Source organism: Castor canadensis, chromosome 11 (genome assembly GCF_047511655.1).
Source record: "Castor canadensis chromosome 11, mCasCan1.hap1v2, whole genome shotgun sequence".
Classification (NCBI taxonomy): Eukaryota; Metazoa; Chordata; class Mammalia; order Rodentia; family Castoridae; genus Castor; species Castor canadensis.
The window spans coordinates 83,244,199-83,260,320 of NC_133396.1; the positions used below are offsets into that span (position 1 = coordinate 83,244,199).

The 16,122-nt window shown below is 48.3% G+C and overlaps 1 protein-coding gene across 1 annotated transcript in view; it reads right to left on the reverse strand.

The window, feature by feature from the left end:
- Qsox1 (quiescin sulfhydryl oxidase 1) overlaps nt 1-16,122 on the reverse strand; it is a 39,862-nt gene that overhangs the window by 10,285 nt on the left and 13,455 nt on the right. Inside the window, exons 3-8 of the mRNA XM_074047323.1 lie at nt 9,377-9,422; nt 8,738-8,840; nt 5,898-5,988; nt 3,823-3,968; nt 1,930-2,064; nt 162-291 (exon numbers count right to left, since the gene is read on the reverse strand). Of these exons, the coding sequence (XP_073903424.1) occupies nt 162-291; nt 1,930-2,064; nt 3,823-3,968; nt 5,898-5,988; nt 8,738-8,840; nt 9,377-9,422 (651 nt within the window). The remainder of the gene's footprint in view (nt 1-161; nt 292-1,929; nt 2,065-3,822; nt 3,969-5,897; nt 5,989-8,737; nt 8,841-9,376; nt 9,423-16,122) is intronic.

A 16,122-nucleotide genomic window follows, 5' to 3' on the forward strand; every position in this document is an offset into this window, starting at 1 on the left:
GTGGGGCTGGTGTGGGATACAGTGTGGAGGAGAGCCAGTCCATGGTGGACCACCTTCCCTAAGCTCCTGGAAGAGAGGGGCTGGTATGGTGCCTGACTTGCAGGCATCAGACTAATCATACGTGGAACTGCAGAGATAAAGGAAGCCCTGGCCCTGCTCACCTTGGCCAACACTGCCACAAACTTTTTCAGGGCCATGAGGCGCTGTCCCTCCAGGACTGAGAACTTGCCCACTTCTACCCGTAGGATGTAGTGCAGCGCAGATTCCAGGTCAGCCATGTAGATCTTGGACCTGAACAGAGAGAGGCAGAGGGAAGGGAGCACTAACCACAGGGCCGTGCTAGGGAGGTACATTCAGGGTTGAGGAGACAGAAGGGGAGCACTGCTGGTGGTCAGTCTTACAAGCTAGCCCTTGGCTCTGCCAATAGTTTGCTGAGTGATTTTGGGTGTTTAACTTAATTTCTCTGGGCTTTAATTCTTATCTGTACAATAGGAATAGTACAGTGCTCGTGGGCAGGTTGCTGAGAGGCCAAAGTAAAGCACAGCTGTAAAACCCTTAGCAGCTCCTGGGAGGGAGTAGGGGTTTTCCCTCTGAAGGCCCAGAGCCCAACTCTCCTATGACTTACTCATCAGCCCCTTAGTAGAAAGTCTAGCTGGACAACACACACACACACACACACACACACACACACACACACACACACACACACACACACACGGTCCTGGGAACTCTGGGCCCTCCATGAAAGTGAAAGGCTAAAGGTTTACTTACCCTCCAAGGCTGGGAGGTGGGGTGGTACAGGGGCAGGAAGGCAAAGGGGCTAATGTGAGCACAGCCACCAGACCTCAGGGATCAGGCAGAGGCCCATCTCATAGCTCCCCCAGAGAGTTGCATCACCCCATGGAACTGGATGGGAAGAGCCTTGAACACTGGCTTCTTGTCTACTCCTGCATTGGGAGTCCTGGATTCTGACCTCAGCACCAGTGAGCTAGTTCTGTGAGCTTAAGCAACTCAGTTTACCTCCCTGGGTCTCAGTTACCTCACCTGTAAGATTAACAAATCACTCTGTACTATCTACCTTCTGAAAGTGTAGAGTCAACAAGACCAACCACCAAGGTGACTACAGTGACTACTTATGCTTTGCACCCAGGTAAAGTCCCCTTTCTGTGTCCCACTCTGGTGTCCTCAGGCTTCAATTTCCCTCTCCATTCTGGTGTTCTGCCTCAAGAACTGGCCTCATGACTGAATAAGATAACGGACGGATGACAGTGTCAGTTATTACAATAATGTGAGTGAACTGAATAATCCTAATTTGAATTAACATAATGACAATCCCCACCTCTTAGTCTCTCTTTCCTTCCTTGATTTGCTAAAAACTTCTCCATTGGTACTTTCTACCCTTGAAGTCTCTTAGGTTGAGATATGTAATCCTTGGATCTTTCTCCAATTCTCCTCAAGGAGCACCTTCCTGCCCCAGCACTGAGTTCCCTGGCCGGACATTTCTGTAGCTGCCGTAGCTCAGGTTGGCCTCAAACTCGCGACTGTCCTGCCTCTACCTCCCAAGCAGCTGTGCACAACTGTGCCTGCTTCTACTTGTTTTTGAGTAGAGTTAAGCTTACGGGACGTGGGCTTTTGGCAGTATTTCTTCCGTCATGAAGGATAATGTGATGTGAGGCTCAGTAGTCCCCACACCTGGTACAGACATCAGAGAGGCCACTAATTAACTTCTGCACATAAACAGCAGTCCACCCTCCCTTTCCAAAAAGAAGGGTCAAGGTTAGCCCTGGGTAGCAGTGTCTAGGCTCAAAATAGCAGGTGCTATACCAGTGGCAGGAACAGGAATGAGCCTGAGTGTGGGTGAATGGGGTGTGGTCTGCGATCAGAGAATAGGTAGGGGTGAGGATGTTTGAGAACTAGGTGTGGCCTTACGGATCTGCAACTTTCCACACTGTGGGCGCTATCTTGTCTGCAGTGACTGGCACAGCTGTGGTTGGGGGCACCTCCCTGGTGAGTCCAGAGAGTCTCTGCAGGTAGGCAGTATAGAAAGACCTGGATTCCACCAGCCTGTGAGGGAAGAGAGCACAGGAGAGGTAGTAAGTACAAAGGACAAGTCCAGAGCTGACCAATGTCAGAAGAGGAAGCAGAGTGGCTTCTCTGACAGAAAAGATTATTAAGAAATATCTGCTGGAACTTGGCTCAAGTAATGGAATGTTTGCCTAGCAAGTACAAGTCCCTGAGTTCAAAACCCAGTACTACAAAAAAAATTCTCTGGGCTGAGGGTATAGTTCAAGTGATATAGCACTTGCCTAGTACGCACGAGACCCTGGGTCAATCCCAGTCCACCAGGAAAAAAAAAAAAAAGAAATAGCTGAACTTTATCCCTTCTATCTTGGTGATTAAAACTGGGTACCCAGGCCTTACTTCAACCTTTCTATTCACTGCATATGTTGTGGAAAGACTCTTTGACATCAGCTTGACATGGGACTTCCATCTAGAAAAAACAGGTGGGTCCAAGAATTACTCACCCTGACCTTTGGTTCTTATAGATGGGGACTGAGCAAGTCCTGGGTTGGATCCCTAGTACCACATAAAAAAAAAAATCTGCCCATAGATAAGAATGGCTGGGTTTAACTTTCTCTACAGACCAAAAGCTTCAACAGGTGACTGACTTCAAGGCAGTCACTCACCCATGAGCACTTGCTTCAAGGTATCACAGTGACATTATTCCCCAAGGAAGTCAAAGGAGTTTGATAAATGATTTAAAAAAACAAAACAGCAGCACCAGGATTCTCCAAATCCTTGTGATTTCTCTCTTTTCCGATACAGGAGTCTTCAAGGGTAAGAAATGTCTCCTGAGCACAAACTCCCTCTCACTCACCAGGGTCCAGCACCTGGAGGTAGAGATGCCAAACCCACTACCAGTGACAGGATGCCCCAAGGGAGCTAGCACTGCTTTCCACTCTGCCCAATGTCTATCAATGAGCAGATGGCTCAGAAGCAGCGTCGTCACAAACAATTTTCCCCTCCACCAACTCCAAGTGAGGAAACAAGGCCTCTTCTGCCCACCAGCCTGGTACTTCCTGGGCCTGCCCAGAATCTAGCCCTCTCCCTCCCATCAGCCATCATGCTTCCTGACTCAATGACAGTCTTGCCCCAGGGCCACCTGGTGATCTGGCCAGGGTGAGGTCAGGTGATCACCCTGCCCAGCCTCAGTGCAGGATGGCACTAATGGCCCCAAAGAGCAGCTCACTGGGCACCTCAGGAAAGCCTTGATTTCCCTGGCCCTCAAGCTCCTGCCTGCAAGGCCAGACTGACATCAATCATCTGCCCAGGGAGGGCACCAAGGCACCATCTGGTGCCATTTAACAGGCCATTCAGCTGCAGGAGCCTGACAGAGGGGCTGAGGCTGGCCTGATTGTTTTCTCTTAGCATTTTGGAACAGGCTATTGTCTGGCTCCTAATGAACTTTTTTGCAATTAGAAAACCAAAGGGAGGGAGGGTCAGGCATATTTGAGTCCTTGCCAGGCCTGCAGCCTGCCAATAAGTTTGACTACGGACAGAGGAGGATGGGGAGTAGGGCCAGGGCTGAGAATGGATGGTGTAGAATTAGTTGGGGCTGATGTAGGACCCCTGAGCTGTGGGGGCTGTAGGCCCTGTCCCACACAGAGGGGCAGACACCTGCTTCCCCTGCAGAGGTGTTCCTCCTTCCTCTGAAGAATCTCCAGGGAGAAAGAATCTGTCTGCCAGGGCCATGCCCTCTTTAGCCAAGAAAGATGAACATGAGGAGGGAGGAGAGAGAAGACAGGGAGACATCACACTCACACAGGGACTCGGGAGACAGAGCCATTCCGAAATAGCAGGTAACAAGATGGGAAGTCCGTGACACCAAACTTGCTCACCACGTCGTTCTCTGTGTTGAAGACTCTGCGCACTGCCAGGCCATGGTGCTGGGACAGGTCCAGAGTTACCTGCAGAGACAGCAAGGTCTCTAGGCGGCAAAGCCATTGTGCAGAGGGATCCAGGATAGGCCCTGGCTCAATTCTAGGCAGGCACTAAGGTAGTGCTGTGCTTTGTCCATGAAACCTTTTAGAATAGACCACTGTGATGAATGAGACTCTTGCGTTACCAACTGCATCCAACCCTCAGGTAACAAGTGCCAAACACCACCCAGGAGGAGAGGCCTTGGAACCCTGCGGATCATGTACCTTGCATGTTCTACAGCAATCACAGTTGAATATAATTTCCTTTCTAATAAAAGCAATTTATAAAAGGCACAATAAAATGGGGTTTTCTTTTTATCCTTATATTCACAAAGTTTTCAATCTATATGCCACGTCAGAAAAATATATTTATCAGACATGATGATTGTATTTTTAGAAAGAAATAGGGGAGAATATTTACTAATATTTATTGTGTATTGGATATTTTATGCTGATTGCCTCTTTTAATCATCAGAATAATGGTGAAATAGGGCAACACACTATGGCTGCCAGCATGGGGTCTGGGCTCCACAGGATCAAACCTCTCCTGGGCTCAACTGACTTACTTTAATAACAGCAACAACAAGAACAGTACCAACCTCAGAGGACTCTTTTGACAACTACATGGATTAATTTTATAAAAATGCTTATAACGATGAACAGCACACAGTTAAGTAGGTAAGTATTTAAAAAAAAAAAAAAAAGCAAACTCCTCATTTGTAGTTGAGGAACCCGAGCCTGGAAGTGAATCATGTCTCCAGGTCACAGAGCTAATGCAGGCCTAAACTCCAGAGCCTGGGCTCTTAGCCACTCTGCTTCCTGCCTCTCAAACTAACCCTCTGAGCATCTCTGCATGGACACAGGGCTCTGGGCTCTGTCCACGGGGGCCCCTGCCTTGGTTACTCAGGTGACTATGTGGGAGGGGAGAGAAGAGCTGATTGTAACCAGCATTTATCAATCACCTCTGTGTGACAGGCCTGACCCCAGGTATGCATGGGTACCCCAGAGGGTCAGGCCCTCCTTTAGGAGAGTTGCCTGACACCTCTCCTGCTCCCATGCTTTTTCTGAAAGCTGAGCGGCCTGGAGAGGCTTCTGGCTTTAGCCGCAGGGCACCACCAACACTGCTGGCTGAGCATCAGCAGGAAGCATCCTGGCCCACAGGCTGTTTAACTTTGCCCTGGAGTCTCATCTCTTTGCACTGCCTTGGAGCACTTTCCATGTACTGTCATGCCCCACTCTGCACCTGGAATTGTCTATGGTCAATTCCAGGAGCCAGCAGCAGAGTGGGCGCTCTCTGCATTAGCAATGGGACAGATCTTTATAAAGCACCTACCATGTGCTGGCTGCTAATCCAGGCCCTTTACCTAAATTGCCTCACTGGACTTTATCAGCAATACTATGACAAAACGTTAACTATTACTACTCTGTAGTCAGGGAAATGAGACTCAAAAAAGTTGGGCAACTTGACTAAAGATGAAGTGGTGGAGTGGAAATTCAATCTGCACCACTGGTCAAGGACCCCATTTCCTCAAGAGGGACTGGATCATCTTGTATAAACATGTGGGCTTTGAAGTCAGACAGCCCTGGGTCAAAGCTCTGTTCCACTTTGCTAGTTGTGTGATTCTGGACGTTACCTGATGGTTTTAGTTAGCCGTAGGGATTAGCAGCTATGTGTCTAGGATTAGACTCAATAATGAGCAGCTTACTTCTGGTGGTTTCTGGGAGGGAGGTAAGAAAAGATACAAAGTTCTACAGTGCAATGGTTCAGTTCTTCCATGTTCCCCAGCAGGAATCAGACAGTGCCAGTCAAGCAATGCAAGGGACAAGACGCTAGCACTGGCAGGAAAATCCCTGCTCCTGCATGGAGCTCTCTCCCAGTGGCCATCCTGGGATTTTAGGGAAGCCAAGGCAGCTCACCTCTCTACCCAGGTAGGAGCCTTCCTTTTCAAAGATCAGGGCTAGGTACTCTTCATTATTTCTTGCAAAGAATCCATCGATCTCCTGCAGCCTGTAAGAGACAACTCTGGGGTCACTCTCCACAGTCAGTGGGAATGAGGCAAAGATCCCAGCACTGATGCCACCTCTGGCTCTACCAGCCCTCGAGTTTGAGGAAACCAAACCCTCAGTCTCTGAGGATGCTGCCCGTGCTTCCTAACCCTGGTTCTTCATTTGATCCACCTTGGGTGTTTTGTTTTGTTTTGTTTTGTTTTTTCTTTCTGTCACCTTTGGGAGTCAGGAGTGAGCAGGAGGCAGGCTGGGGAGAAGTGGTAAGGGGGCTTTGTGGCCAGCTGTCGCCATGTTCGAGGTAAGGCCCAGGCTTACTGGAGGTTTTATTGATTCCCTAAGAGACTGGTGGTTAGAACCCTTGGATACAAGCTCTGCTCTGCGGCAAGTCACAACCAACAGGAAAAGCTGCGTTTTCCTCCCAGAAACAGGCACAGAGAGGGAACCAAAGAGCCAGAGAGCCCCAGTGCAAGAGACTTCAGCAGCTGCAGACTTCAGCCTCTAGTCCGAGATGAGGAAGGCTAGGCTAGGTTTCCTCAGGTGCAAATGATTAAGAAGGTAAATTCTATGCACCACCCCCCAAACCAGAGAAGTGAGCTACAAATTGTTTTAAAAACTCAAAAACTTCAACAGAAAATAATACAAAAATGATGTTTCGTTCTTCCAATTAAAAACAGAACGTCCCACACATGCTTAAGAGGCCTGCAGGTGAGAAAGTACAGGAGACAAAGGAGTCTTGAGGCACCTCACTTCTATCTACTGGACCTAAGGACATGGCAGTGACAGAAGGTGTGACATGAGGCTAGTGTTAGAGCCCAGCCAGGTGGCAGTATAAATGGATATGCCTGAGAGGTGGGGGTCAGAGTGAACCTCACTGGGTGGATGAGAAGTGTCATGGATGCTACCAGCCTCTGGGGTGGCACCAGGTGGCCAATCTCTCAGACTACTTCTCCAGACCTGCCCTGGGCTAGCAGAAGAGCAAGTTCACAGCCTTCTAGAAGAAGTGGCTCACCTTTCTTCACACCCCTCTGCCTCCTTCCCAAGCAGCTTTAAAAAGATCACTTTGAGAGAGATTGGCAGATTGGGCCAATTTGTTACTTTTGAGGACCCCAGAATGAAAATGCACCCCATGAGGGGCTATATGTGCATGTGAAAGTCAGAGACACAGTCATTGAGAAATGGAAGGAGGAATGATCACAGGGCACAAGCTGGCAGGGGTGCTTCCTAGAGAGATAGTTTGGATATGAAGTATCCCCAAAAAGGCTCATGTATTAAAAAGGCTTGGTCCCTAGCTAATGGATCCAATAATTGAGAGTTGATTGGATCATGGGTCCTCCAACCTTATCAATGGATTAATCCACTGATAGGCTGATAGTCTGATGGCAGTATTGGGAGGCGATAGAAATTTTCAGAGGTGGAGTCTACCTGGAGGAAGTAGGTCACTGGGGGTGTGTCTTTGGGGGTTGTATCTTGTCCCAGCTCGCTCTCTCTCTCCTCTCTCTCTCTCCCCCTCTCTCTCCCTCCTTCCCTCCCTCCTTTGTCTCTCTCTTTCTCTCTCCCTCCTTTGCTTTCTGGCTGCCATGAGGTGAGCAGCCTCTTTCATGCTTTCACTCCCATGATATTCTGCCTTGTCTCAGGCCCAAAGCAATGGATCTGGTCAACTTTATACTGAAACTGTAAGCCAAAATAAATATTTCCTCCTTTTAAATTCTTTTGCTTAGGTGTTTGTCACAGTGATGAAAAACTGACTAATACAGATGGGGTCTGGTTGTGGAACCCTAAATCACATCAGGACTATATGCTAGGCCCTCTGAGAAAATGGAGGATTGGGAAAGATGATAAAGGAGTCCTTGTGAATTGGTTTCCACACCCTGTTGACCCTGGAAACACAATCTCTCAGCAGGGCTTCAGCACACAAACCTAGAGAGCCTTAGAATACCAATTCCTGCCCTGTGCAGCCTCCCCAGCTCTGAGACCTTCACTGTGTTTGAGGTTGGGCTCTCTCACCAGTCCTGATGGTATATGGATTTGTTCCTTCTTGACAAGAATTCCCCAAGGTGAGCCTTATTCTATTTTGAATTCTCACCCCCAAGTGTTTATAATCTGCCTATCTCCCTGTTTGGTAGCATTTATGCAGTATACCTCACTGTCCTCAATCATTCTTGAGTTAGAAAAGAGGTACCATGCAGCTTGCCCAGGAGGTGGGTACAGGACACCAGCCACTGTACTTGATGCCCTGCAGCTCAGGGAGCCAAGGGCCACCCCATCCTCCAGTCACAGTCATTGCTCAAAATAACCAGCATCTTTGATTTCAGAGACAGGACTTTCCTCTTCTGCTCCCACCCACCCACTGTACCTTTCCTCAAAATGGAAAGATATTTGATCTTCATCCTTCCCCAGCCCAGGCTATCTGTGACCTTTCCTGGTTAGACCATGTGATATCCTGCTGCACCTTCCAACACTCCTGAGAACAGGTAGGGAGAAGCAGGTACAACCTGGAAAACCCCAACTCTCTTTCTTCTCACCTAGCAGGATGGGCACTTTGTCCCTCTGTCAGCTGCCAGAGGAGAAGGCCCCTTGGCCCCTGCCACCAGCCACTCTAAAGTACCTCTGGGCTCAGCAAACTAGGGTGTCTGCCCATAGGCAAAGGCAGCAGAAAGAATCACTGGATCTCCTACTCTGTGGCTCCAACCCCTTTTGCTCCCCTCCCTCTGACCCTTATGCTACACTAAGCCTGCCCCAGCCCAAAATACTTGGCAGGCTCCAGTGGTGGACAGGCCGGGGGCCACGTGTCACGGTGGGACTCCAGAGCATCAATGAGCCTCTCCCGCAGTGTCTGCACGTTAGCACCAGCCACTGTAAATGAAAACGGATGGGAGGTTTTCAGGAGAGAAGACAGACTCCAGCACCCTTGTCAGCTTCACCCACAGAAACCAAGGGCCCTGAGCCAGTTCTGAGAGAGACAGAGCACTTGCCAGTCCTTTTCTGCCTGAGAAGAGTTGGGGGTGGGGATGGAACTCCTCCTGTGACAAAGAAAGGAGACCCAACCCCCACTGGGCAAGAAGGAGTCCCTCAGAACCCAGGGCTTTCCCCAGGGGCTGTCTGGTCTACCCTCTGACACTAACCCATTTTGACATGAAGGCTATTCTGGGGAACATGGCACCTCCCATACTCCTACCCTAGAACCTGGTTGGGACATATCGAAGGGTTTCTTCAGCCTGGCTTTCCAAGGCCTCTTCCAGGATGATTAAGAGGACACTTTCAGGAAAACATGTTAGGCTTCACTTGGGGACCTCCTCACCTTGTGAAGAAGGCTCTTTTCACCCCAGTAGAAACCCAGGTAAAAGAGAAAGGCAAGGCGAAGATGTGGACAATACCAATAGGACACCCACCTGGCAACACTGCTCCTGAGCCACTCTTGGTAAAGGCCTTAAAGAACTGGAAGCAAACACACAGGTAAAAGTCAGCGGTGCATGCTGGCTAAGAGCACAATGGTGGTGTCAGGTGGACCTACATTTAAAATCTACCTGCTGATTAACTGGGGCGACTTTGGAACACTATTGGCCTTCTTTGAGCCTCAGTTTCTTCATCTATAAAGTAGAGATCAGGGAGGTTTTGCTCTTGGGGCTGGACACTGACTCGCCTTCCTATTATCCTCACATCCAATCCTTTCCCCCATAACACTGAAGCACCCACAGAATCCACAGGCAGTGGCTCACAGACTTTACTGGAGATGGGCTCTCCATAAAGCACTAATGCCTAGCATATCATCCCTTAAACTCTTTAGTGCACTAATGAATGGTGAGCCACTGCTGGTTTTCTCTGCAGACCTATCTGAAAAAATAAAGTGAAGTCACTTATACATCCTTTTGAAAATGTCAGCATTCCTCTGTGTCAATCTGTCTTTGCTTCTTATCTTGGAAAAAGGGGCTTTGAGGCTGGCATCTCTATCACTAAGAACTACCAGCCTGGCACAGCCTTGGCCATGGGAGGGACTCCAGAACAGGTACTGTTGAAGTGTGGCCCTGAGCCCCAAAGAAACATATCTGTGACAGGCCAGTTTGACTCATCTCTTTGTTCTTTCACCATGTACATGATACCCCAGGCCTAGTCTGTCACCTCCTGAGGGTGAGAAGACAGAGAGAACACAACACAGCTCATAACCTGGGCTTCTGCCCAAGTGGTGACACAGCTGCCAGGGCTCTCACCTGTGCCTTATGGCTCAGGAAGAAGGAACTGATTGTCCTGAAAGACACTAAACTGCTCTAGAAGAGCCTGAAGGCTTCTTCCTGAGGTTCCCTAACCTCAGTACCACTTTTAGTGTCTGTCTCCAACAGCATAGCCATTTGACCTATCCCAAGTTAGTGTTTGAGTGCAGGCCTTAGGGCTGACAGAACTGCACTCAAGACCCTGGCTCTACTATGTTTTTGCTGTGTGACCTTGGACATTCTCTCAACTTCTCTGAACCTTGGTATTCTCATCTTTAAAATGAGGATGACACCACCTACCTTGAATTGTTGTGAGGACTCAGTGACAATACATATAAAGTAGTTAAGACACAAAGAATCAAGGTGTTAACTCCACTACAGCCACCACCACCACCATCATTATCAGCCTCTTCTCCTTCCAGCTGACTCTTCCAGCCATTTCAAGGCAGAAAACTAGAACCTGGAGTTCATCTGCCTCCTTGCCCACACAAGGAACAGACTGCAGAGAAACTGCCCTTCTCCCCAACCTTCAACTTTCTCCTGCTCCCTCTGACCTCACTGCCTGACTCCTGCTCACCATTTTGTTATCTTTTCAAAACATGACTTAACCTTTTATTCATAAGTGAAAACAACACACTTACACATGTCACACATATTAATAGTGTTCTTTATAGGATGGTGTTCTAACACTTGAGCCACATCCCCACCTCTTTTTTTTTTCAATAGGGTCTTGCATTTATGCCTGGGCAAACCTGGATCTCTTTTTTTTATTGTTTTATTATTCATATGTGCATACAAGGCTTGGGTCATTTCTCCCCCCTGCCCCCACCCCCTCCCTTACCACCCACTCCGCCCCCTCCCTCTCCCCTCCACCCTCTCAATACCCAGCAGAAACTATTTTGCCCTTATCTCTAATTTTGTTGTAGAGAGAGTATAAGCAATAATAGGAAGGAACAAGGGTTTTTGCTGGTTGAGATAAGGATAGCTATACAGGGCATTGACTCATATTGATTTCCTGTGCGTGTGTGTTACCTTCTAGGTTAATTCTTTTTGATCTAACTTTTTCTCTAGTTCCTGGTCCCCTTTTCCTATTGGCCTCAGTTGCTTTTTAAGGTATCTGCTTTAGTTTCTCTGTGTTAAGGGCAACAAATGCTAGCTAATTTTTTAGGTGTCTTATCTATCCTCACCCCTCCCTTGTGTGCTCTTGCTTTTATCATATGCTCAAAGTCCAATCCCCTTGTTGTGTTTGCCCTTGATCTAATGTCCACATATGAGAGAGAACATACGATTTTTGGTCTTTTGGGCCAGGCTAACCTCACTCAGAATGATGTTCTCCAATTCCATCCATTTACCAGCGAATGATAACATTTCATTCTTCTTCATGGCTGCATAAAATTCCATTGTGTATAGATACATTTTCTTAATCCATTCGTCAGTGGTGGGGCATCTTGGCTGTTTCCATAATTTGGCTATTGTGAATAGTGCCACAATAAACATCAAACCTGGATCTCAATCCTCCTATTTATGCTTTCCAAGCAGCTGAGATGACAGGCATGTAGCACTGTGCCCAGCTTTTATTGATCAAGATGGGGTCTTGCAAAATTTTTGCCCAGGCTGGTCCTCTTAATCTCTGCCTCCTGAGTACCTAGGATTACAGACACAAGCACTGCACCTGTCCCTGTTGAATAAATCTTAACCTAGTAAAAATTATGTCATTCAAAACTTATAAAAATGATCACAAAATTGAAAATGCAACTATGTGAGGCTTGATTTGTTCGGATGATTTTGCAGCTGCAGTCACTCAGTGACAGTGCTCTTGTTTATGAACTGACAGACTTTGACTTGCTTCCCAGACACAAGAACACACAAGTTCACGGACACATTAAGCTGGGAACTGTGTGGTTTTCCCATAGCTGCTACAGCTGTTACTTTCTGTTCTGGAGAGTGACATGGTGCCTCATGGTTCCTCAGCGATCAGGTCATCAGAGTCTGAGCAGGTGCTTGTCTTAGAAGAAGCTATTACCAGGTGGAGGTGGGAGGATCATAGTTCAAGGCCAGTCAGGCAAAAAAGTTAGTGAGACCCTATCTCAAAAACAAGCCAGGCATGGGGGAGACCCTATCCAAAACAGAATTAAAGCAAAAAGGCTGGGCATGGCTCAAGTGACAAGAATGTTTGCCAAGTATGAGGCCCTAAATTTAATTCCCAGTACTGCAAAAACAAAACCAAAACAAAACAAAAGCCAGTTATTCTTCACATTAAAAGCCTGGGCCCTTGCTTAGTCTCCAAAAAGATCTTGGCGCTGGGACCAAGCGTGACCTAGGAGAACACAGGATCTCTGAGAAACACTCCCATGAGGTGTGGGGGTAAGGAAAGGCTCTGCTCCCGCTTTCACTTACTGTGGCCTTCCTTTCTGTCATCATAAACTTCTCCTCTACCTTCCAGAACAAAGTCACAATGGGAATTCTGGCAGCCATACCTCATGCTCTTTGGGAACTTTTTCCTATCAATTAGTGTCTCTTTCATATTTATTTACTTGTTTTTTTCAATACTGGGGTTGAACTCAGGGCCTTGGCTTTCTAGGCAGGCACTTTGAGCACTACCGCTTGAGTCATGCCCTTTTCACACCTTTCCCACCAGCCCCTTCCCCAGACTACAGACAGATTCTAAAACTCCTAATGTAAACTTTAAAAAGAAGAAAGGATGGGAAAGGAAAGAGGATGGGATGTCTCCAGTTACTGCATTTCTTCTTTCCCTGCACTGCCAAGTCAAGATAGTTTCTCACTCCTTGGACTTCTCTCTCTATTCCTCCAATGGCTGATCTGGCTCCTGGAGCCCTACCACCCAGCTAAGACTGTTCCAGGAAAGGCCAGGCAGTGACCTTCGTTCTGGCCAAACCAGGATGTCCTTTCCTGATTCCTCAGCAGTATCTGATGCTAGTCCTGCCTGCTTTTTGCCTCCATGGCCAGCTTTTAACATTGTTTTGGTGCCATGTTTTCTTGAAACTCTGATTCTTTGCCTTCACATCAGCACCCTCCCCTGGTTTCCTTGACAGTGACCAGCCCTTCTTGGCTACCATTGCCTTTGCCTAGCTTCACCCCTGACTGCTCTACTGTGCCACTGTCCTTGTCAGTACCTGTCCCCCTCCCCATCTCTTCTGAAGTCACACATCAGAGAATGTCACTCTTCTGTTTAAAGAGTCATAAAGAAGGGGCTCTATGCTTCTGAATGAATGAGTGAAAAGATGGATGGAGAATAAACCCATTACTGCTCCCTTACCAAACTCATCAACTTTGTCCACCTGGTTTTCCCTCTGAACCTTGCCTCAGGTCCTTACCTATCCTAGATTTCTGGTTTCTCCCAGTGGAATCCACACAGGTGTCACAGCAGCCCATACCCACATATCCAAGCTGAGTCACCCTTCCTCCAAACTGCCTCTGCACTGTTTCTGGCACCCAGAACAGCATCTCCCTCTCCCACAGTTCCTATCCAGTCATCTGACAAGTTCGATGACTCTGACCATTGGGATTACTCTTCAACAGCCTTTCCTTTTCTACCTCTTGCCTTATCTAGACCAGGGCCAATAGTTTCCCAAGCTACTGCATCATGAGTCAGAAATTTTAATATTTTCAACATTTCTGTTCTTCAACCACCTTCCTCCTTGCCACAAAGGTTAGTTTTCTAAGGTTCAACGCTATTGTTCCTCCTCAAACCTCTCCCATAGTTCCCACTGCATGAAGAAGATCCAAACTCATTGAATTTGAGGCTGCCCTTCTAGGACCTGAATCCACAATGACCCCCATTCCACACACTCCAGCTATAGTGAACTTCTTTCCAACCAACCACCCAACTACCTGACTGGGAGGCAAGACTACACAAGCTGCTCTGGTGTCTAGCACACAGAGATCCTCAGCAGATGGCTGCTCAACCCAGCAGAGACTCTGCCCTTTGATCATTGTGGAAGCTCAGGAGGAAATCTAGTCAGGGTACATTTTTGTCCTCCTATTAAAATGCATCCTTGTCCAGTCAGCTGTTGGAGGTGTGTACTTGCCCAAGGGCAGCTACTGGCACTCCTTGAAAACAGGCCACTGAGCCTTTAGGTGTGAGTCTTCTTTTCTCTGACCCTTCCTTTTTAATCCCTTGACACAGGCCAGGAACTTCTGCCTTCATCAACCTTGGTGCTCTTGGGAGGCCTCCAGCCTCCACCCAACAAGAAAACATAGGGCCACAGCTGGTCATTAGGGACTTGTGGAACAGGTACTTTCCTACAGGACAAAATGGCTGAACAGAATAGAAAGCACACTTTCCAGCAGTGGCCTGGATTCAAGCTAAATAGGTTTGGAGGAAAAGAATCCAGTCTCCAAATGTTTTAAGGTGATCCCACAAGGATCAACAACCTCAACCACTTCCTGTGTTATAGAAAATCAGTGCAGAAAACGGCTGGAAGATAGCAGGTAACCGTGGACAGGGGGTGCCTGGTCTTTTTCCAGACAGGCAGGAGACATTTTTCTGAGTCCTGTCCGCTTCCCTGATAGCTCACCCTCTAGCAAAAGCCACTTAAGGTAACAGCTCAGACTCTGAACCTCACAGTCAGTACACACTCCCAGCCTACCTTTCAAGAACATGCCATTCCTGGGCTTCCTTCTTCCCCCATCTCACCTCACCCCTAAACATAAGCCTCTGTCTAACCAGACAGGTCCCTTCAACATGCCACACAGATCTGCCCACACAGGGCCTTGGCTGTCAGTCTCCCACACTCTACTGTCCTAGCCAAACGCCATCTACCCTTCAATACTCTTGGAGTCCCCTCCTACGTGAAGCCCTTTCTGAGGAGTAGGGAAACGTCTGCTCAGTGAGCCCAGGACAACACCTTCAGCTTTTGCTGCACAGACCACTCCCGGCTTCCCAACCAGCTGGCCAGCTTTGGTCCTGTGTCAGATGTTCCCAGCCTCTCCCTCAATGGGGAACACAGAGCTGTGCACCCTCAGTAGCTGCTGCTGAATGGGTGGCCTAAGGTGCACCCACCACAGAGGAGCTACGAGTAGCCCCAAGGGGCAACAGCAGGAAGAAAATGGACATTTACCAAACCTCAAATAACACTAGTGCCTTGGCACTGTCACAGGTGCACAATCCACACTTGGCAACAATACTTTCAGGAAGACAGCAATACCCCACTTCCACAGACAGGAAAATCAAGGCCCATGGCTGGGGCATTGTTAAGCCACTTTCCAAGTCACACTCGGTGAGCAGTGGAGCCAGGATTTGAATCCACATCAAGGATCAACCTAGAATCTTACCAAGAGAAAACTTGCCCTCTCCAATGCTGCTGCCCTGTGTAATCCTCACTGCAGCCAGGCCTTAGGCTGAAAAGGGACTCCTTCCACTGCCCACAGAGGGGGAGTGCTGTGGCCCAAGGAGAAGCCCCTTCCTCAGAAGTACTGCCAAAGCTGCTGCAAACTAGCTCCGCCCTCCCTATACCTTTGTTTCCTTCTAGGGGAGCTTCAGCTCCAGTCTGATGGGACCTGACCCAGCTGGCCTGCTCTTCAGAACGAGGTGTTTGCTAAACAGGCTGGGCTGGTGGAAGCTCACTCTTTGCTCATGGTGACAAAGGACAGGAGGCAGAAGAAAAGGATAGTGTCACTGTCACTGGCTAGACTTGTGTGGGCCTGTCCCCATCAAACCACCAATATCTCTTCCCCTGCTTAGCATGGGTCCTCACCTTAGGGCTCTCACAGCCTCTATGGGTAGAGTGAGCACCAGGGGGCAGCAGACAGCACAGCAGGGTTACCTGCTGGCCTGCAGGCATCTGTTTTGCTTTCTAGGGAGCCTAGCCAGGGTACCCACAGGTACATGAGCTCTCAATGGACCAGGATCTCTGGAGATCTGAATCTGTTTGAGTAGAGTTTTTTAAAATGCTAGAAGCAACCTAGTA